The sequence below is a fragment of the Bombus pyrosoma genome, linkage group LG15 (assembly GCF_014825855.1).
Source record: "Bombus pyrosoma isolate SC7728 linkage group LG15, ASM1482585v1, whole genome shotgun sequence".
NCBI classification, from domain to species: Eukaryota; Metazoa; Arthropoda; class Insecta; order Hymenoptera; family Apidae; genus Bombus; species Bombus pyrosoma.
This window is the reverse complement of record NC_057784.1, coordinates 2,560,718-2,585,321: the sequence shown is the minus strand read 5'-3', so window position 1 is coordinate 2,585,321 and position 24,604 is coordinate 2,560,718. Positions and strand designations below refer to the sequence as shown.

General features: G+C 39.8%; 1 protein-coding gene across 1 annotated transcript in view; it reads left to right on the top strand.

Moving 5' to 3' along the window:
• Positions 1-5,537: 5,537 nt before the first annotated feature.
• LOC122575442 (DE-cadherin) overlaps positions 5,538-24,604 on the top strand; it is a 91,554-nt gene continuing 72,487 nt past the window's right edge. Inside the window, exon 1 of the mRNA XM_043744361.1 lies at positions 5,538-6,139. Coding sequence (XP_043600296.1) covers positions 6,046-6,139 — 94 coding nt within the window. The 5' untranslated portion in view covers positions 5,538-6,045. The remainder of the gene's footprint in view (positions 6,140-24,604) is intronic.

The following is a 24,604-nucleotide window of genomic DNA, read 5'->3' as shown; positions in this document are numbered from 1 at the left end:
CTACAAAACAAAAGAATTTTCATAGACATCGATCACAATCTACCGCGCACGCTATCGAATATTTTTCTCTCCGGTTTGCTTGTTCTTTCCCGACCTGACATTTTTCTATTCAGTTTTTAATCTTCTTTCTTCGACCCATTGTTGGGCGAACGTTGTATTAACGTAACATTTAATTTATAATTTCTTTTTAGTTAATTCATATTTTGATTACGAAAATATCATCTTCGCTACTACCTTTTTTCTTCCATCTAAATTCAATATCTTCGATTATTTAGTGGGCTATTTTCTAGTACATATCTTTTACATAATATTTAGGCACTTTCAAATTAATGCAAATGTATAAAATATGGTTCGAATTAAGCTCTTCAACCTAACCTGATCTTATTTCAGGCGACCATACACAATTTATAGACATTGGTAAAACAATAGTTAATATCAATTAGTCTAAATGGAGAAACAATCGAAGGTGGATGAAAATTGATTCTGTATAGACATCCGAGTTCAGTGATTCTAAATGCATCTGTTCTATATTGGGATTTTAGAACGAAATAAATGTGTATTTTAGCTACGTTCTAAAGTGCATATAGTCCTTATGTAGATTTTAACTGTCAGCCGTTTATTGCAGTTAAACATGGAATTATAAAGTTCCATAAGTATTAAAGTGTGTTTCTAACTATGTTCTAAAAGTTTATATAAATTTTATCACGTGTCGGTCATCCATTACTGACACACATGGAACAAGAGCGATACAGGTATTTTCCTTGATTTAGTTTAAATTTAACGGAGAATTTTGATCGCCAGTTATAGCGTATAGCAAAGAATTAACAATGGCGAAATTTTGATCGAATTGCATTAATTGTAGGTGTTCAAATACTTATGCACGATAGAGTATATATTTCTCACTAGAGACGAAAGGATTAAAGAAGTCCGTTCTGCTATGTTTACTATATATATAATTCGGACGAAAAGGTAGAGTAGAGAATTGTGGCAAATATTTCCGTAATTTGCTTTTCGGATTACCCCTTCCGATGATTTCAATCCTCGTCCATTAATTCTATCGTTAACGAAACGCGCGATTTAATTACCTATATTGGCCTGATAGAAATTCGATAAATAATATTACCACTGATGAAATATAACCAATTAAATGAATAACATGGCATCGCGGTGCGGCGTGACGCGATCATAGAAACTTTGCAATATAGGTGATCACAACATGACGCAATGAAATCACCAATTTATAGATAAGTAGATGCTTATTACTTGTACATTGTATTCATCAAGGGGATCTTTAACACGTTAAACTACATTCTGGTACCCATATTTTTATAATGCGATATTCTTCCGTTTCCTTTTGTTTCATTGATGAAGATAATTAGAAATCTTTTCATTTATAATTTTCTAGTTACATTAAATCACGATTAAGCAAATGTTCAAATTTTTGTCTGTATCTCTGTCCGAAATTGGAAGAGAAAAGGCAGTTTGGCGAGAAACGAACGAAATACAAGGCAAACGAGTAAACTGATATGCTGAAAGCTATTAAAAAGTTTACGCGCGTAATTGTAACGAGATCCATTAATGATCGGTTTTTTCTATCTCCTCACGACCACCTACGACCTACGCTTTGATCCTTGCGCAACTAATAACAGCCGAGGACACCAAGAAATGAACCGCGAATTGGATAACAAAGCTCTTATCGAGCTGGATGAATTCATGTTTCATGCTCCTATGTAAACAGGAAGGAAACGAGATCAGAAACAGGCCAATTAACAATTGCAGTTACAGTTACAGATTCTAGAATTCCATGCACAGCCTAGAACTGATTAGTCCGATAATTTCGTTCCGTTGCCTGATCTGATGTTACAAGTCGTTTGGTGCCCCTTCGGCCCAGCTAAAAAGCTAACTGTGCAATACATAGGCGAAGATTGTTTCACGGTAGCTAGTGAAAGATAGCTTTTAGAGAAAGCGAGAGGCTTGTCGAGCTTTGGCTAGTCTTGTCCTTTGGGAATACGAGGGACGATAAGTTTACGGGTCGATAAGCTCGGTATATCCATTGTCTATCGATTAACCGTAGAATAATCGAAATTGGCGATAAATGCAACACTGCCGTGATGCGAATAATTATCATCGATCATACTTTCGAAACACGAAAATGAACGTTTGGCGTAGTTTCTTCCCTTTATGATCCCTGTGTTCTTTCACTTGTAGTTCTTGTGTAATGGTATATACATAAATAATAAATATATGAATAAGTAATCAAATATATTATTGCTATGTCTTTTGATAGACAATTTAGATCTATAGGCTGACGATTCTATAAGAAGTTGGTAAGTGTTGCTTCTAATTACTAATTTGTCATTAATTTTTACATTTTGGTAAAATTCACATGTTGTTATTACAAATCGTCCAAAGTGCCTGGATAACTATAACTATAAGTATAAGCGGTAGTGTATGCACGTATATACATTCACTTCAATTGGTTTTCAGGTTGGAATCGATGAATCTTCTAGATTGCTTTATGCCTTATTACTCTCTATGCGAAAAGGTGTGGCCCATTATAGGCCAGCTAAAGAGCACTCTTAATGTTTTCTGCAAATCATTTCTTACGATCCAGTATTACGGTAGATGGGAAATTAGCTTCCTTCGATCGTGAGGGGAATATTGATTTTTTCGTTTGCGTAGGAATGTTATACCGATACGTATGCAGATAAAAATTGCGCAAGAGAGATGTGCCTGCTCTCAGAGTATTTCCACTAGCAAACTATAGATTCTTATGTATTTATGCGCTTAACATGGCTATGGTTGACAACAATTTTAAAACTGCATCCCTATGTAAAACAAGAAGGTTGATTTAACCTGCTTTTGTCTTGTAGTCCGCATATGCAAAAATGTATAAAATATTCAAAGTAAAGCACTCGTTATGAATCATATTAGGTCATCTCGTAACTAATGCAGCTTCTCTGCAAAGCTGAACTTAAAGCAATGAAGGTCGCTATTATTGCAGTTTTATCAAAGTGAAATAAGAAAGTTAAGAAAGATACGAAGGATTGTTGAAAATTTTGTAAAATCCAACATTGATCAAGTAGCAAGTAATTTTTAATGTTCATCCAGTATATGAGAAATAGTCACACTACTTGTGGAACGATCTAATGTTTAAAGCGTAACACAATAAATTTAATTTAAGTTCTACATTTAACGTAAAACAAATTAAAATTCTATTTCTTTAGTTGTTCTGATAGAAATACGACTTTCCGAAAATCGAAAGTATTCGACAAAAACCATAAGCAAAAGGAGAATAATAGTAGTAGCAATATTTTATGGCCTGTGCTCTCGCTTACGTATTGATATGTAGGTAATATTACAGAGAAAAAAGTACTCGCGAAACTATCGAGTTGCAGACATCGAACAATTATGATTCACACCTCGTGACATTCTTACACTTTTCCAACTGAAATGACGTGGCAGCATCTTTTTATCGTGGAATTTCCACGAACAAAGGCAACATCCGGGCAATCTTGCACAATAATTTATTAACTATATTATATAATATCAGTGAATGAATAAGTTACAAGGTATAAGTTATGAACTTTCTTTTTACAATTTCATAATTTTTTGTCAAATTGGATAATCGAATGATTCGAAATTTGTACAATTTCATTTTTCTCTATCAACAAACTGTTTATTACTATTCAAAGTATCTATCAATATTGATAAACTTATTCTAGTTATGCATACGAGGAAACTTGTTAATGCTAATACCTTATAAGTTGTGACTTGTGAAATTTCATGAATAATATTAGTTTAATTGTGCAAGTGAGCGTGGAAGAATAGAAATATGATGTTTGAGGAGTGTTTAGCTTCTTCGAGGTGAATCTGTACTCCAAGTAAGAATCAACCGTGCGACCGTCGTTGCGCTATGTGGGAATGCAAAAAGTAGATAAGAATGATACCGAGACTACCTCTTGTTAGCTCTAAAATCGTTACGCAGCTCAACTATACGAGATAACCTCACCTTTGTAGCGAGAGTATAAGAATATGGCAGTGGATGTGACACGAGGTGTTTAAAATCAGACATCGAAGCGTGGACACTTGTGAAGCTATATTTCATTTACAACTTTTTTTCGTGGCAATTTGCGTTATTACTTTTGACTATTCTTTAATAGATTGTGATTATGCAAGGGAATCCTAAAGATATCTCTAATATCCTTTTTGTTCTTATTTCTTCTCTCACATTGATTCCACAGTTTCAAAAAATTTGAATATTATGACTATCTTCTCTCAAATCATTGAAATTCTTTCGTATGTTCGATTTGTGTCTGTAGTGGATTCGCAAACTGGATGTTAACTGGATATTATTGTAAATACATTTTGTATATTCCGTAATACACGTGTAGGTTGTTTACCTTGTTCAATTATGTCGTATTTTCGTATTACGTGTTTCACTGTTTCGTCTTTGATGGATTAACTTTGCTGCAGTTCTTGATTTTTTCATGTTCCAACCTCACTTTATACGCAGCTCAAAAAGAGATTTGTAGTATTTTAAGAATATCTTCAGCGTAAAACTCAAATAAAAAGTCATGCATATCAGACAATAACGATTCTTTTACGTTTTCCTTAAATTTGAAATGTTTCCTAACGATAGAAAAATATGATTAGGTTAGGGTTAAAGTCACGATTAGTGAACTCAAATTATTTGACATGCTGTGGAACAATATTTCCTACGAGGTACTTCGTGCATGAGAATTTAACAATCAATATCGATATTTACTTACATCGATTCGATTCGATTCAACGTTCTCCGTTTTTCATTGATTTTTATCGCCTTTTTCTATCCGTCATACACCACAGAGCGTTCGATGGCCACGTTCGCGGCAACAGGTAGATAACTGTACAAATACGACGCGCCGAATTTCTTCGAAAAATTCGGTAATTATCGAGTAATTGTATTATCTCATCTAGGTATAACAACCTGACGATTCATTTAGGAATGATGCAATGCTGTATTTCCAGAAATGTATTTCAAAGAGTTGTTTCATTTCGGTCAAGCGTAAGGTGCAATTAAACAGAACAAAAGGTAAATAAAATAAAAGATAAAGAAGCACACAAAGGTAACAGAAGAAATAATAATACACTAGAATACCATAGTAAGCTCGTGTAATTTCTTCAACGTAAATGTGCAGCGAATACAATTATGAATTTCTAACATTTTACTATACCCAAGATACTTACATTTCGTGTCACAGGTATTACGTTAAATCGCATTTTCAATAAATCTATGCATGCAAATAGAAATGGAGCAAAAAATGAGAAAAAGTAAAAGCACGAGGTTCGACGAATCGTCCATTCGTTCCTGGAAGATCAACAAGTAGTTAGCAAGTGGTGGGGGAAGGTCTGTTTGTATGCTGGCGATGGGATTGGCAATGCGGGGTCGGAGGAGAGGGGTTTGATCAGCGGCGAGTCGGCACGAACCAGTGGCTAGCGGGGAGGTAGGGAAACACTGGAGAGGGGAATTGTTAAAGTGGGGAAGGGGCGCGAATGGTAGGGACGGTATTCGGGGCAGGCGAGCAGGCAAGGAAGCAAGCAAGCAAGCAAGCAGGCAGGCAGGCAGGAGGCAGGCAGGCAGCGAGTAAGCTGGAAAGCACAGGGTACCGCGAACGAATCGCGCGTCCTCGTCGTTCAGTCGGGTAGGCGCGTTTCTGCGGCGTCGGTCTTGCGAGGGTAGCGTTCGCTTGTGTTGTCTTTTGGTTTATCGTTTGTTCCTTCGAGTGCAGTGTGTAACGGGTGTTTTGTTCACCGTGTGAAGCGAAGAAACGCAGAGAGGGAAGAGGGGGAAAAGGAAACTAAGGATCATGAGAACCATGTGCACCCGTAGTGATGTACTTTAGTGATCGTTGAAAGTTTTCAGCGATCGAAGAAAGGAATTCGTATTGGTGGTAAACGTACGAGACAGACAAGACGAAAAAGGAGCGACAGCGTGGTTGCTCCGGCCGGAACATCCAGCCAGGAAGCCAAGGGAAAGGACCAACGAGAGAGGAAAAGGGAAACATGCCGCGACAGCATGCTAGCAGGCACGTTATACGGGCCTGGGCGAGGCCTCCGCATCTTTTGCTGTCGTTTCTGCTTCTTTATGGAGCTCTCGGTGAGTAGATCGTGTCTTTCAAATACTATTATCGTGATGCTTTTCTACCTGTATATACGTGCGTGCTCGTACACGCTTGTGTGTGTACACGCAAGAGCGTTTGTGAGTGTAGTACTCGCGTGTGTCGAGAAAACGAGAACGGTGCGTATGTTTATAACGTTTTGTCCTGCAGCGCATGCGCGGTTATTCGTAGTCCGTCGACGAGGCCAGCCGTGCAATAGAGTGGGGGGAACTGGGGCCTTAGGCCGCGTTCATAAGATAAGTATATCTCTGAGAGGGCTCTCGACGCTTAGAAATAACGTAGGAATCGGTATGCGTTTTCTATAGCGATCTCTCGTTTCCTTCCAATAGAGACTACTCGATTAATATAATAATGTCGAAATGTTTAGGGCAAGTCAGGTGAATGTATCTAGATATCGATCTTCTCGTACATTTTTATCCACCGACAGGTTTAGTTAACGTAGGGAATGTCTGGGAACGTGATAAGATGTTGTCGGTTCGCGTCGAACGCTCGAACCATGTCTTCTTTCCACTTTCGTAACGCAAAACCAGTAGCAAGGTTCTGTTTTTCTTGGTTGGAGATATCGGGTAGCAAGGTATAGCGTCGACCGATACGAAATGCGTACCCTGAGAAAACTGAGGGAACCAAGTTACACTCGTAGCGATACTTTGATAGAAAGGGTGCGCCTTTGCCCGTGAGAAGCTTCCAATATTTCCTCAACTTCTTTTTTTCCTTTTGCTACCTTGCGTTCTCCTTTTCGATGAACAACATCCACATATCGCAAGATTGTAAATTTATAACTCTGTCATTTAACAAATCGAAATAACACAATAAGCAGAGAAATGGGATTTTCGACGAATCGATCTCCTGTCGATACGTTATTGCGTGTGACGATGAGACGAGTGGGGAGGTATAATTGAATTTAATTGTAGCAACGGGAGGAAGCGGAGATGAGATGGAACGCAAATTCTTATTGTCGAGGTCCATTGAAAGAAGCTGATCGCCAGGTCGAGAGAAACACGTTAGCTTTTTATTAAGTTTAATCGATGCTAGATTCGTTTGAACGTGAGACGTCGGGTTGCGCGGCGGCAATCAGGGTCGCGTTCCATTTCGCCGACTTGGCCGCATAAGGATTCGGTTGGAGGAGATTCGAGAGAGGCCTTCGAGGAACCTTACTCGGCGTAATCTTAAACCACTGCCAACCGATTTCAAAGTGCTCTCTTGGTACATTCCTCGGATTTTTCCCTCCTTATCCCTTCCCCTTCCATCTCTCTCTCCTCTCCTCTGCTCTCTTCTCGTCACCATCTCCTTGTCCCCGTCTGTCAACCCTCTTCTTCTCCTCCCCCACACTTTCTCACTCTAACGTTTCTGCTCTTTTCCTTCTCACGAAAGAATGCAGCTTTAGCTGCAGCAGTAACAGCAACGTCGTCGCGCGCGCCACGCAGTATGGCTTCCCTCTTTTTTTTCCCTCTCTTGTTTCCCTGCCAGTCCATTTTTTTCCGTCTTTGTTGCTCGAGATTCTCAAACACCGTCGTGGACCGTGAACCGAAGTAAACAAGTCGATTCGGATTATGCAAAATGTCAAACGACAAAAACTGATTCGTGAATTACCGACACCGTTGACGCTACCAACGATACCAACCACCGATGCTACCAACCTGTACAGCTTTCACTTTTCCTGTTATTCTTAGCTTTAAGTTTTCGCTGTGCTACTCTAGGAACTAAAAGCACTTTGCTATGCATGTAGAAGAGGCACGTTTTCACGAAATATAATATATTACATATCAATAAATTATAGCAATATATATTATATAGCGATCGATTCTTTTAATGCGTACATTACGAAAATGTCAAAATTATTCTGTGACAGATTATCGTTATTAAAATATTTTATTATAAAAATATTTGTATTTTTCAACGATGACGGACAGATATGTATCGATTGCATTCTAACCAATGAAACATCATATGAAGATCGCAAGAGAAAAATATGATAAATTACAGTTTAAAATTCAATATGTGTCATTTAATTTTACATTTATTCAACTTTGGTATTAAATATATATCTTTGTCGTTGTTCCGAACATTTCGAAAATATTGATGTAACACTATGCCACTGGTTTATTATGAAACTTTGTAGATGTATAATACCACATATTTCTAAAAGGATTTGTCACGTTTTTTCTGCGTATACTTCATATTAAAATATCTACGTAATTTGATATAATAATCGATTCCATGCGTTCTTATCAAGAAACGCGCTAATAGTTTTATATCCAATAAAAATAAACAAGGGAAATGAAGGTTAGTTGATGTGGATCAATTTCTGGCCAACAAAGGTAGAACGAGATAATTTTCGGCGAGTCGATTTTTTCTAATATTTTTAATGCTTGAATTTGAAAATAAATATAGTATGAATATTACTTCGAATAATTCAAAATTGATTATCAATAGCGTTTTAAGAGCATGTTGGTTAATTTTAGAATTTTTCATTGTTTATTTTCCCAAGATTTTTCCACTCATTATTACAGCGAATTGATTGATCTGTAATATATGATATTTCGTAGAACGTGGCTTTGTTGGAAATATACTAACTATTTTTATGCATAGATCGTAGCAGTGTTTGCTAGTAAAAAATATCTAAACATTTATATATTTGGTACCTCGATCCAAACTAAATATGAGCTACGTTCGAATAATCGAATAACAGTGTTTTTATCTGACAGACAATTTATTTTCGACTATCTTATAGAAATCGATATTAAATAGAATAAGAAACGTAACGCTTTATTTCGGTTTCTACTCTTATTTCTCCATCTTCCTTATAAGCGGCTGTCCCCAAATTTTCCATCAATCGATTGTCTCGTCACTCGACGGTTTGATAATTGATCCCCTTCTGTATAATTGCTTAATTAGTGAAATATAATAGAATTTATTCAAGTGCTTTTAGTAAGTGACTGTTCTATATTTCTATGTTCTTTATATATATATATATATATATAAGATCCCTTTTTATTTTCGTATTTATTTTCATTGATTTGTCCGTACGATGCTTCAATTCCGACTTGGTATCGTTTTGATTGCGATTGTATCGAAGTGATTTCGAAACGGCGCGGGATTTAAATTGGAAAACGTACATAAATATTACATTCAGAATTTGTACTACGCCCCGGCTTCTATCGAGTTCCGTTTCGTTCGAGCCTCTGTTCGCCCGAAGGAAGTCTGCGTAAAAACGAGTACTTTGAAGAACGTGGTTTCCTTATTTTGTTCTGTCGTAGAAGCGCTTTTAAACTAGGTTGAGATTACGTAATGAAAATCCCGCCTTCGACTATCGGACCTTTACGTGCCTATCTAACTGATGAAACGGGTTCGCCCGTGTTTTGCATATGTACGTCGCTCTGTGTTCGTACCTTTACGTTGAAAATCATCGTGTGACGTTTGTACGAAGGAGAATAAGAAGCATTTTAGCTTGAGAAAATTGGCGATTTTCTGAAGAAACTCTGCCAAAGAAGCGAAGAGAATAGTCGGCGGATAAAGTAGATTTAGCAATGTAAATAGGCAAAGAATCACGCGATTCGAATGTAACTCTCGGTGGTAGTCAGTTCACCATCGATTAGATTCGAATCTTCTGAGATTTGTTTATCCTCGACACATTGGTTGGGCAGCCAAAGTTTGTCACTGGTCATCCAGTATGACCGAGATTCCTTTCTCTCGATACTTTAATGACCGTTGAGTCCACACTGGCGTTCTAGAAAAAATCATTTGTTGTCGATTATTGGAAAAAGGACCAGTCACTGATGGAAATTACTCGAGCAACTACTCTGACTGTAACGTGTTAACTGTTAAAACGTTGACTGCAGATGACGCCAACGTGGCGTCACCCGTCTCCGGGATCAACCAGGGTATGACACTACCATATAGTCATCCTCGCTCAATGACTCAACATGTTACCGTGAGCACTAGAGATATCTAGATAATAGTGCTCGTAGCTATTTGAACAACGTTCACGAACATGTACAACATGGCTAATTGCTGGGGAACAGTAAGCAAACGATTAATAAACAAGCGAAAAATTGTTCACGAACAGCAGTGTAAAGACGCACCTGTGCAGACTAACAGCGCCAAACAACAATTTTATTTTTGGTTGGTAAATTAAGAAGGATAGTTTTTTGACTGAAAATAATATATTTGAACGGTAAATGAATGGCGAAGAACGGAGGAGGGTAAAAGGAAATAACTTGCAAGGAGCAACGTGATCGGCGAAGAAAGGACCGGCTGTTCCATGGTACACGAGGAACAATAAAGATGTAGAGAGAAACGAGGAGAATGGGGGGAGGAAGAGAGACGCAGGATCACGGTTGGAAGGAAGGAAAGAAAGGGAGCGAGGACAGCAAGCAAAGAGGAGAGAATCGAGAGGACAAAGAGCGGTGCGTCGGGGTCGCCGGCCGTTTCTCGTAGGTGTGCAGCTGGTACAGGGAACCACCGTGCTTTAGCGATCGCCCACTAAATTTTTCGACGAATCTTCAATTCCTTCGCATCGACGAATCAGATTATAAGGTATTAAAGGAGATTGTTGTACGCACGGAGACAAATGGAAAATGTACGATAAAATTTGTTCATCAGAGATGCTTCGTTTCCCATCAGAATAAGGCAAAATGTTGATCGTAGACGCGTACCAGGTCAATTCTTACCTAAACGCGTTCCTACTGCATTTTCTTGAAAATGAAGATACAAAGCGTACGTTGCCTCTCGCTGTGTACATGGAACGAGAGTTTCAGTTTCGTTCAATCGCGAAACATTAAATTTTTCGTTTCTGCCATCCATCAAATATTGTTATGGTATATATAATAGCATATTTGCGTGTAAATTACGTGGTTATAAAATGTATAATCAAATATGTGCATAAAATGTTCGTATCAAATATGCTTGTAAAATGTTCGTAGGAAAAAGTTCTATGGAACTTTGGCATAGTCCAATACGTACTATATCTCATGTACAGCATATACACGCATGTACAGTAGTATTCGTAAAAACTCTAGATTCTCTACTTTTCGGAAATTGCTCTCTGAAGACACAGCTACCGTAACACGAGTTGTAAATAAATTTTTTTTAAAGACCTTTTTTTAAAGAGTTTGATTACAGACTCGTCTACGTTTTCGCTTATAAAGCGTCTAATTGTTGCGCGTATTATACGGGTAGATTTCTATTCTGGCAACATAAAAATCAACGTAAAACCGATTTTCCGACTATGCAGAACATAAAAAAAACGGGATGAGATTGAGGAGACTATTTCTTGACGCGTATTTCCAATCGAAAAATTTCTTGATCGCAGCCTAGTCACCGCTGCGATCGATTTACAATCGTTCGATAATACAGTCGCGAAGAATGATTGCAGGCTATCGTTAGTAGTCCCTCGATAGTGATAAGCTACAAATATTGATAGTGATCTGTGATAAAATGGAAACACCATATACAGGGTGTCTGGTTAACGTGCGATGCCATTTCCAAGGCCTGATTCAACGTGTAAAGAAGAACGAAAAATTTCATACGTCCTGCTTTGTTTCATGATAGGCGGCGGATTTTTTATTGTAATAAGTACATGATTCAGCTGCATGAGCCCAACTCTCATTCAATTTCAATTTATTGGATTTTTATTTGCCGGCGATATTTTGAACTGCGTTGTGTACGTGTACGCAATTCCTGTCGGAAATGTTAAAATACTCCGATACAAAATCGAACAAGTATTTCAACAAATTTCAGAAATATCAGCAGATATCGGAAAGAGTAATCAACAATGATTGGAGTGTAAACAGTGATGCGTGAATGTTTATGTATTTATGGAAAATTTGGTTATACGGAATGTGGGTAATACGCAAGGATTATAGGAAACGTCAAAAATAAAATACCCGTAATATTTACATTTAAGGGACGAACGATTTTTATCTGCGTTCTATTCTTTTTCCCTTTCTATTTTAGCGATTATCGTAGAAACAGAAATTTTCGTAAACATCGGTAATCGGATACGGAATAACAGAACGGAAAATTTTGTTATATTTCCTGAACAAAGTCAAATATGAATCCTTTTTGTATAATCGGTCTTTGAAATGTTGCCTGTAACGTTACGAGACACCCTGTTGTTGAGCTTTCTCGATACTCGCCAACGCTATCTCAGCTTATCATCGTTAAAAAAAAAAAAGAATGGCGTAAAAAGGTATCGGTGTTGTTTGTCTAGTTACGCTTGCTCGATAAATCGATGCTCGTAAGTACGAAGAATTAAAGAGACAATAAGACGAGCAACGGCAATCCAAATTCCAACTATATACGTACATACTTCCTGGAAAAAAAAAGTTTCGTTCTATTTCATCGTGCCGCGCTTCGTCACTCTTCGTACTTTCTCTCGGATGTCTCCATCGTTCGAGCGTCGATCTGCAAGTGTAGAAGGAAATCACACGTTTGGGAGCCGTGTTGCGCCACTTTGGTTCTCTTGACCTGGTCGTAGCCAAAGGACGAACGCGTACATGTTCTTATTCCAATTCGCGTAATATCGTTTGGACGGTGGAACTTTATTTGTCTAAAGCCATTGGGAGCAAACAGTTGGTATACTCGAAGTTCATGCAATAAAAATTGAACGGGCTGTTGCGATAAGAAGGTAGCTTCGTTTTCCAATGATTCGGGTAAATCAAAAATCGACGTAAAACCAACTGGAATTACTCTTTCGAACGTGCTATAAATTAATAAAGCAATAGTGTTGATTAAACGCGCTTCAATCTCACGCCCCCCAAAACGATCGTGCAACTCTTACTTTACATTTCCAATTCGGTTTCGCGCGTGGAATAACCAGCTCTCGATTATCTACTTCCGTCTAGATTAGGTTTCCAATCTCGATTTTTTCGAATATGCAGCCTCTAACGAAATTTCGTTGTTCTTGCCTCTCCGTCGCATTTCGAGTCATGGAATCATCCTGACCTAGCCGATGCCGCGAATTTATGCCCGCCATGTACTCGTATAATAGCAATTCACATTCAGATTAGCTGATTCAATTAGCAGGAGTCCGTGGAATCGGGCAAATGCACGTTTACTTGACAAGTTCTGAAACTCGATTTTCTCGAATACGTAGCGACTCAACGGAATTTTATTGTTCCAGACTCTCGTCTCATTTTCGGCTACGCTACATTTTAGTTAATTCGCTGCTCGTCTCGCTCATACCACGAATTTAGCTTCGCTATGTTTAATAGCCATTCGCATTCAGATTAGCAGATTCAATTGGCAGCAATTCATCGAATTGCACGCAAACTAAATTTTCATTCCTACAAATGGAGTACCACCGATATAGTTGATTCGCCGTTAGATTATTTCGATCGGCTTTGATAGGAGGGGAAGAGGCAGAAGAAAGGGAAGACGGAAAAAATCGTGAACGAGAGGAGCAGACACGCGAAGATCAGGCTGTTTCGATGCACGGCCGGCATTAATTCGTGTCACCCGTATTATTATCGCCGAATCCGTTCTAATTGGCTGGATTTAGAGGTGGAGGCTATCATGTTTAGAACTGTACTGGCTGGCTGCCGTCCGTCAGAAACGACCGCTCGAACGCGACGATGACGTCCATTCGCCGAGCGAAATACATTTGCATTTGAAAATCGCTCGGCGTCGACTGACAGTCGTTTATGATGAGCGTGATTCGTGACACGCGCATGCAAGCGATGTGATTCGCGTGTAGATTTTCGGTGCGCGTGTCCCGTTTCCCATTTCCCATTTCCCGTCTAACGATCGATCGTCCTGAGCCGTTGCCACGTCAAAGCATACAGTATTCTTCGTTCGTTTGATTTTTCTCCTCGTTCCTTTTTCCCCAGAGGAAACAACGAGAAAAGAGGAGATTGCGGCCACAATCGATGTGCGGCTATCAGAGATTATTTCTTTTCGTTGCTTTTTCTTTTCAACTGGAAAACGGAGAATACGCATTTAACGTCGCAAGTAGCGAGTAATTAATTTCGATACGCGATATTATATCGAGATTTAGTTGGATAATCGTTGTCGAGCCGCGAGATAACCGTCAACGATAGCGATAAAACGTTAAGTAAGTTTCGCTGAAATAGGAACACGTTTGAGTGGAAAACTCGCTCAAACGGTTTGCTTTAAAACGAATTTAATATCTGTCCGCGTTGCTGTTATTCTCGGGAAATGGTTCGCAGTTTGCTTTATTGAAATTTCTTCGCCTTTCTCGTATGTTTGTTCGTTGAACGTTTGATAACCAGATGATACAATTTTGCTGTTGGTATTTAACCAACGTTACGCTCTTGGATTGTTCGCCGCCACAGAAACATTCTGCTTCCATTGTCGTCGAGGATCTTCTAACCGATCCATCTTCCCACTTAATCTTCGAGTACACGTCTCTACAAATTGTCTCTTCCCCGGCGACGTTTCATCGGCAACTACGCAAAACCGAGCGATAATCAGCTCGTGGAACTTGTTGCACGCCGATATTTTTATTAATTATTCTAACGGCTAATCGACATTTCAAAAAGAAATCCACGTAAAATATGAACTACCACACCAGTCGAATCGACTGGTTTTACAATTTTATTTTAAAATTCCTACTTCGTGTTATATCTTTTCCCGCAATGATGTAATGACTCTCGCAACGATACTCAAAAGAATAATATAATGAATTTTATTTCGTTTCTCATGTATTCAAACTGAAAATAATTTTGCATCAAGGATACTTATACCAATACCAGTGAAAATGACCGGTACTTGTCAAAGTGTAAAAGGGTCCTGCGATCTGTTTATCGAATCCCAATTAACCAGTTTCCTCGTTTTGTACAATTTGCCACACGTTTTCCAAATTTTTACCGCGTATCGTTCGATACGATGATATCGGTTATCGGGAAAATTCCCGATCGATCGTTGGATCGCTAAATGCCAACGCTATAAATACCACAGCAGTGAAAATGACTGACTCTGCAATTTTGTAAATGTGTCAATCCTCGTTTAGAGATCCCAGATGGATTAATAATACCAAAAATCTACCGCATAACATGGAATTGCTTCCGTAAGAAAGTAATAAATCAATAAATATAAAAATATTCCGTTATTACGTATTTTTTTAAAGACCAGTCATTTTCACTGGTTTTGGTAGAAATTGCTTCGCGTTAACTATCGGTAGTTCCAGTGTTAAATCCAGGTTGCTCGGTAATCGACTCTGTAACCCGAAATCAGGAGACGAAAATTCACATCTAATTAGAGCCAAGTTCTTGAAATCTACTGTTGTTCCACGATCAACCGTTTACCTCTCTTTCTGTAACGTTATTATTTTAAGAAAGAAATAGTTGCGGAAATCCTGACCAAGTCGAGTCTTACGTCGGTTCGTACTGCAGGGAATTTCCGTTCGATTGAGTTCGAAGAAAAGCTTACGATGGACCGGTCGTAGAAACTCGTAAAACGAATACTTGGCAATGACGCGAAGCCCGTCTTCGGCGTTTTCGTAGCGCGTCTCTTTTATTCCGGGCGCGCGTTCCAGAAATTCGTCTGGGAGAACGTAAATGGGATTAGCTCGTTTCGACTAAGATCACGAAGCTGCTATTTCGCAAATGCTCGCGTTATTCTGACGCGATGCTATTACTCTTGCGTGCAATTACCCCGCAACAAGTTACGCTTCAAAAGCGGTTACATTGTCGTAACGTCGCTCCTTTTTCTTAATCTTTCTTGAGAGCAACCGCGTGTACCAGCAACAGAGTACAGCCGGCCTTTGAGCAATGCGGATTTCAACTATACAGCGCCAGTTCTACGTACATTCTGTTCATTTTGTGAAGATCCGAATTAATTGGCAATCTGTTTAAAAGATATACCGCGACAATTCCCATCTTTAGAAACTGTTCTACCTGATATTTCTACAAAATACAACGTCCAAGGTGTACTCTGTCGTAGAATGATTTATCGATCAAATCTCCGCGTGGATTTAAATAACGCGATTATCCAATTATACGTCGTTTTCCTTTTAGTTTCGCGTCGGTTAGCTATTACAATAATGAATAAAGATATTGACGAGTCTTACGAGATGTTTATCGATCGGTCAATTTCTCCAGCAACGATGTATCCTTTTTTTTTCTTTTTTTTTCTTTTTTTTTCGATAGCTTATATTAAGATCGTTAGATCAGCGAATCAGAAATGTATTTACGTATCACGTTCCTCGTACGAAGATCGCATTAAATCAGGTTTCTCGCGTTTTACAGAGAAACGACTTGAAAATTCAATGTGTTGTCAGGAAATCTGGCATCGCCGGTTTCTATCGTTTTATTTGATTTTCATTCTTCGTATCTACGCGCACGCTATCGTACCATTGGCTTGTTATCAAATTTCTCAGATTTATCATGCTACTTCTATCGCGCTTCTTCCCAACTATATAACTGTGTTTTAAAATACTCTCTTCTATCGGATAATATCGAAATTAGAAAATAAAAAAAAAAAAAGTTATCGTTGTTTTTCCCCTTTGGTCTTCGCACGGTGTACGATAGGACGAACAATTTCTCATATACAGGATATAAAAATGTGAAAAATGGTTGGAAGTTTTGGAACAGCCGAATAATAGAGAGGCTAGAAATTGAACGCATACCAACGATGGAATACACGGCTACCGAACGTGTCGAGCATCGTAATTCTGCCTAACGTTTTCCGTGTCGTGTCTCGCCACCTCGGTGCATCAGGCTCTCCTTACAATTAGTAGATCCATTACTCGGTGTGCTTAGCTGACCTCTTGGCGCTTGGATCAGGCTAGCTTCCCCGGAATATATTACACGAGCCACGTATTTCGCGTATCTCGCGTTTAACGAGTAGGAAAACCAAATTCCAGTTGACGGTAATTTATTGGATCAAAAAGGCGGACGGCCGCGCGTGTTTACCCGGCGTCTTATTATGTAGCTTATTAGCTGTGCGGCAGTTATTCGTGGCAACGGGTTGCCGGCTTGCAGAGCACAGCCAGCCAGCCAGCAAGAGTTCGGTAACTAGAAATTAAAAAGTTGCAACGAGAAAAGAAACTTTTTAAACGAAACCAGCCGCAGATTTGCTGGAGAGTGCTTTGTGCACCTATTAATATCGTACGATCTCCTGTATCTCGTAATTTCGCGGTCCGCGGCAAACGAACGGGGTAATTTCTCCTGCCCCTTGGTTCTCGATTATAATACGATTAATCGGTTTTAGAACTGCGACGCCTGGAAATGAAAAATAGCGGCTGCGACCTGTTCACTGGTCACCGCGTCGCAGAAACTTTACGCGGCTCCAAACTTCTGCACGCTAATTGTCCGGATTAATAAAAATGGGAAATTCTGTGTCCGCTACGTTGTCGGTATAAATTAAGTAGTAATCGTGGCTGGATACTTGCTCGTGTCCATAGTTCTCCGAACGTACATTTATAAGATGGAATCTAATTAAAGAGTGTATGGCGTTAGCCGAGTAAAAATGATACACAACGAGTATTACATTTCGATGTTTTGCATATTTTTCCATATTATGGACAAATATTCATAGATCGCATAAAAATCAGCAGTCTAATTATGATAATCGTGTTTCACGACGACAAGAATCAGCAGATACACAGTATATTCGTCAAAATGTGTTGTACGGCGAGCGCTCGAATACTTGAGCGATGTCGATGAGACTGTTGACTCGAGATCTATTGGCTCACCGACCAGCCACTCACTTGTGATCTTATTGTACTTTGACGGGACTTTGTCCCGCATACGAGATAAACGAAACGAAATGTCGTACGTAAGATCGGTAGGAAACTTTGCGACCGATACTCAACATCGAGAACGTTGCACCCGGTTAGAACGTAACGATTCGCCGTCGTAGGAGTATTCGATGACGCCTACTCGAAGCTCTCGTCTTACTCGACGCCTAACCGCGAATATCGCTTGCCTTGCAGAATTCCCACGTCTTTACACTCTTACCAGTCTTCCTCTTGCCAGTTCCCAACTTTTCTACTCTTTTTCCTCCTGCCTTTCTTTCTTCTTTCGAGGCTCTTTGGTACGCGGTCTCGAGCAAAAATCTGTCTGCTGTTGCCTCGTCACATTTCCCATTTCTTGATACCGTTGCTAAGATCTCGGCGTTCGAAAGTAAGCGGAAGGTCAGCTCGTGACGTAGAGCTCGCCGTAGTACGCGAGCAGACAGAGTGGGTAGCGTAGTAGTATTCTGCTAAGGCGAAGAACAGAGAACGACGCAACTGGAAATGTAAGGTAACGCGGCCGCGGTGAACGGGCAACGTTGCCGCCGGTATCGGGCCACTTCTTCCAGCTAGGCTCATCGCGAACGATTCGATGGAGCTTGCGTGAGACGATTGTGTCAATATTTCACCGGTTCTATACAGCTACGTACCGTACAACGAATACGAATATTATTACTTGCGAATTGGACGATCGATCCAGATTTTTGGAGCATCCGGTAGGTAGACGTTGTTGCCAAGGTATCGCCACAAGCTCCTTTAACGCTAGAGCTACCGCACCAGTCAAATTGACTGGTTTTACAATTTTATTTTAAAATTCCTACTTCGTGTTATATTTTTCCCCTGCGATGATGTAATGAATTTTATTTTGTTTTTTACGCATTCAAACTGAAAATAATTTCGTATCAAGGCTACTTATACCAATACCAGCGAAGATGACTGGTACCTGTCAAAGTGTAAAAGGATCCTGCAAGCTGTTTATCGAAAGCCAATTAACCAGTTTCCTCGTTTTGTACAATTTGCCACACGTTTTTCAAATTTTTACCGCGTATCGTTCGATACGATGATATCGGTTATCGGGAAAATTCCCGATCGATCGCTAGATGCTAACGCTAGAAATATCACAGCAGTGAAAATGACTGGCTTTGCAATTTTGTCAATGTGTCAATCCTCATATAGGGATCCCAGATGGGCTAATAATACGAAAAATCTACCGCATAACATGGAATCGCTTCTGTGAGAAAGTAACAAATCAATAAGTTCTAGCGTTAATCCCTCGCGGAGAATTTAACAGAGTCTGTGTCAGAGTATCGCGCGGTTAATTCGCTACTTCTCGCATACACGTTCCACGTGAGCACGACTGTTACATGCTCTTGAAGATTGACCTAATCTTTTTGACGCACCCTGTATATACCTACGTACACCAGCTGTATTATTTAACCCTGCGCCGGCATAATGGCTCGCCGAGTTCCCCGCGAAATTTTCATTGTTAATTTCACCGAAACGAAGGTGTCTGACACTGCGGTTGCCGCGGATAAAAGAAGCTAACGCCTACGAGGCTCGTCTGCTCCAATACTGTTTACTCGGTTCAATTCTGTTCTGAGTACTACGAAGGTAAAACGGGCAATGTGTGCCTTCAGCAACCCGATTTGCCGGGTTCCAGTCTCTTGGTAAGTGACGCTGTTACAAAAATCCTGCTCCGTAAATATTCCTTATATCTGGCAACTTACTTACAATTTTAATAAATTACCGTCTACGATGTTTTAAATTCATTCTTGTAAATTATCCTCGATTCTATCGTTCAAAATGGTGTCTCATTTTCCGATAATAAATAAATCCACTCGAAGATATAATTAAACAGAAGTAGATTTTGTAGAAATTGCTTTATATCTTTCCGAATGTTCCGCAGTCCTACGAGCAAAAGATCCCACGAAAACCATTTTTAATGTTTGCTTACTACGAGACCGTTCAGACAAATTTCCATTTTCCGCTTAAACATTTAGCTAAAGTATCATTGCTATAGTAAATTAGGGATTGTAATCACAGAATTGCTTCGGATTGTTTTAAAGACCAGAACAATAAGAAAGCAGGCCACGGAATGAAAGAGCCGTTATGCAGGCCGCGTTAGTGAAAAATCATAATGCCGGCGGCGGGTTAAATTGTATAAATCTTTAATAACTTTATACTACGGTTACGTTTTGTACTTCCGTTTTCGCGTTCCTCTCTATTGCCTTGGCTTCCTATTTGGTCTCCTTTACTTTCGTTTCGTTCGTGCGCTTGCAGAGTTCGCTCGGTGCCTCTATACAAATAGAAATCGCCACTTATTCCCGTCTCGATTTGCCTCGGCTCGACGTCACCGGTGCTCCGTTTTCACGCGTTTCGCATCAGTGGCTGCTTCGTTCATAAACCTTTCTATGCTTATTCGAAAGACGAAAGACGTTCGTTGAGAACGGACCAAGCCTCTGTATTGGCAACAGTGGAGAGGATTGTACGGTTCTGTACGAGAGCGCACGTTTGTATCGCGCGGAGACTAAGTGTCGCGTGCAGGGAGGAGAAGAAAAGAAGGAGACGATGATGAAAAAGCCGGTTGTGCAGGGTATGCGGTTACCGTAGAATGCGACTCGCTTTGGACGCGCAATCTTCATGCACGCGTTTATCCGTTGTGTTTCGTACGTGCGAAAACGAGCGAGAGGAAGATAAAGAAGGAGGGACGATATCGACCTTCCTTCCTTCCTTCCTTCTTTCTTCCCTTCGTTTCCCCTTTTGCTTTTATTCTCACGTTTGACGAATCGACATTTACACGGTTCTTGCCTTGCTTTTCCTATCCCGTGACCCTATGATAATGGCGTTTTCCCCTCGGGCAAGTGGAAATCTAGCGCGCCAGCAAAATAAATACGTTCGTTACCGCGGAGAATTGAAATAAATCGTCCGTCGTAGATCAACTTTGGCGTCTCGTATTTTTGTACAATAAGGTGGAAATTTTCTTCGGACTAGTGTTTGTATCCGATTTTAGCCGAATTGTTGGCAGAATGTTACGACGTTGGTACGAGCTTCACGTGGGCTAATAATTTTGTACAGGTTCTTAGCTACTACTTTTGCCTGATTACACCGTTCAATCTAGCTTTGTACAGGTTCTACCGTGTAACGCAATATGCTACGATATACTTTCCTTCTGTACAATAACTGTCCGAGAATGGTTTATGTTTTTAATAACACGTGTCGGCTCATATATCAAAATATTCGTGTGTATCGCAGCGTGCAATTAAATGCGAATTAATTTTTAAGCATCACGAATACTGCTGTTATTTCTTTATTCAGAGGTAGGATTACAATAGCTGTTATTTCATTCTTTGGATAAATTTATCACACCGTTCTTAGCCAAACAAAACCTTTATCGCACTTTCTAGGGATAAAAGCAAACTAGGGATAAAAACAAAAGAACATCTTAAACCTATCGATTAGATCTATCGATCGTATCTGGAACTATCTTCTAGGTACTATTTCTTGTAACTAACGCATCTGCATATAGATGGCGAGCACGAACTCGCCTTGTCACTTTCAACAAATACCATAGCCTTAAAATTCTAGTTGGCGCGAGTCAAGTTTCGAAAATTCCAAATTATCGTCCCATTAGTTGCCTGATTGATTATGTCAATCCTACGATTTGAGGAACTACGAACTTTGTGTAATTATTTTATACGAAACAATAGTGGACAAATTTACGTTAGTATAATCGTCGCTCCTTCGTGTCTAACCAACCATTTGACAACGACCCTTCGAAGACTGCGAACTGCAAGTACATAAATACATATATATATATAAATATAGCAAATACATAAATATGTAACAAAGATAAAGTTCGCAGTGCCACTGCATACGAATCTTTATATCGATTACTCGCTACAGACATTTCTTGAAATGTCAAAGTGTAATGGATTCGCGCGTTTCCTTCGGTACAACAGTGTACCACCACTATCGCCGCAGCGCCTTAGCAACGTTTCTTCGACTCGCGTGCTTTCCCTGTACACATCTTCGAGACTATTATTCTACCCCCATCGTTCGTTTATTCAAAGCGAGTGGTAGGAAAGAAAAGGCGATTAAAGCGCTGTAGCATGATACTCACAGCACAACACACACTCCACACCGAAGAAGAGAAGAGGCGTTTGTGTTAAGACGGGGCGAAGGCAGCAAGGGGAAGTGGACGAGGCGAGCGCCGTGCTTTTCGAGCTCGTTTCTTCTGACAGTCGAGGCGAACGAATTTCCTGTCCCCGATGAAAGGCCCTCTCGATTACACGATGACTAATCCAGGAAGGCAAGAGCGATTCATCGATGCGTTTGAGATCGCCGTCGTCGTTACTTGCTCTGGCACTGTGGCTGTGGCTGTGGCGCCATCGTACGCGTCATCGGGCGTTATTTCACGAGCGTATCTACGATTTCTCTGAAAAAACCGCTGACAAGGAAAGGGGCACCGTTTATGGAAGACGGTGAATATTAATAGTTGAACGATTAGGGACGCGCCACTAACGTCAAGCGGCTATTGATTGTTAATGCACGATATTACGTATTTACGTTTTGCCTCTTTGCTTTGCAAGCCTTCCAAGCATATTAAATTTTCCTGCTAAAGCGTAACAACAATAACGTTTTGTTAATTCCGGATATGAAATTTACGAGATTCCTGGATATGAAACGTTCGAAACGTCCGGTTATTGTGATATTAATGCTTCGGGGAAAAGGGGAAAGCGAAGGTAAAGACGAAGAAGAAAGAGAGAATCGGCGTTTTGCTTCTTCTGGTCGTAAAAAAAATTTCATCGTATTTTGCGCGGAATTAAAAAGAAAGAAAAGTACGTAAGAAAATTGTAACTTGCTTCGTTATCAAATTAAACGGATAATTTAGAGGAGGATGGTAACCGGCGAACGCGCGGCATACGAAAGTTTTTCAAATTTTCATCTCTATCGTTATAAATCGTACCAGATAATTCTCAGTCCGCCGTGTGTGTACATGTTGGGTTGGCAACTAAGTGATTGCGGATTCTGTCATTACCACCTAATAACAAGATGCGCAATCACTTAGTTGCCAACCCAGTATATCGAACAACGTGGTTTCTTAGCGACAGATTGCGTTAACTCGCTTTCGACGAAGGATAAAGGCAACGAAGAAAACAGCAGGCTGTTAAAATCGTCGGATTTCCCTTGATATCGTATCGCTACAACTGTTCGTCATAGCGAGCGTTAACAGGTGTTGGAAACGTTTTTTCAAGAATCACAACCGTTTGTTCCCCTCGATCGAACGTAAATTTCCTGGTTTTACGGTTCTTCCCGCCTCTTTTGTTGTCGTCTCCGCTAACAATGGTGGCACTAAATTTCTTTCGACTCGAAGCTACTTCAATTTGCTCTCACGCGACAATACCGATAAGAGTCTTCGAGCTTCGTGTTCCTACGATAGGGTTATTTGAAACCTGTTAAAACTGCACTGTTTGAAACAGTATCACTTTACTTCTTTGAAAAAGAAGCATACGCGTAACGCGAGGAACGAAATTCTGTTTTCATTCGATTCTATTTTCATTCATATTCGCGATATGCCCAGTTTCCACATAAATAAACAGTTTTATATAATAGACACAACGAAACAAACACTAGTATAACACGAAATAACATTGTTTCCGTTTATTTCATTTATCTGGATTGGTTTATTTGTTTCGAGTGGCATTCTTTTACGATTTGCAACTCTATTTTCCAATTTAATTTCTTATCGATTACGGTAATGCTCGTGGCATTGTACGCTAATAGAAGGTCTATAATCGATATAAATAGTGTCGTCATTCAAAGATTAGATAGCGCAAATGAAAATTTGAAACGAACGCTGCCGTCAGACGAATGTTTCTCTCGTTGTATTTATTTTATTTATGCATTTCTTTCTATTATTAACATTAATATAGTACGTGTATAGCGGATGTAGGCAATCGCGTAAAATATCAAATACACAAAGAACGTGATATCTATTTTTTTTTTTTTTTGCCGCGGCTCTCTAATTAAACCAGTCGCCAGATTCCACGTTCTGCGCTGCGAGAATTAAAGAAACGAAAGTGGCGAAATTCAGTTTTCCATTTGTACTAGAACGCGATGTATTAAACTTAGTCGACATCCGTTTACCTTTGTACGAACTTATCGCAGGCGGTTTATTATTAGCCAATTAATCTTGCTCTTTTATCTGGAAGAATTTCTCGAAAGTAAGGGAAGATTCCTTCAAAGAGAAAGCCAGGATCACAGTCGGTACACCATCGCCGCTTGAAATGAAAATACGACGAAATAAAAAGTTCCAATAAGAACGTGCGAGTTTGCGTCAATTAATCAAACGTAAACTTACAATTTATAGCGGTGTGTACTGTCGTATCAATGATATCTTATCGACACGCATATCGAAATACAGTTTCTTCTCTATTTACGCGATCAGTTCGCGTTGGCCCGCCGCAAGTGACGCACGTCGAACAAATAATCCATCATATTTTGATGTCGCCGATAAGAGGACCTCCGGTCGAAGTTTGCAACAGCGAATAACGTTGTTTGACTCCGGATAAACTGGGAAATTATCGCGCGAGTTTATGCGCGCAGAGTCGAAGGACAAATGAAAACGCCTTGCCGAAGGAGAAATACATGTTCGGTCATAATATCGGCGCCTTTTTTCGTCGTTCTCAGTTCTGGCGTGGAACGGCTGTTTCTTTGCAAGCAAAGGCGTACAAACTCGCACCGGTAT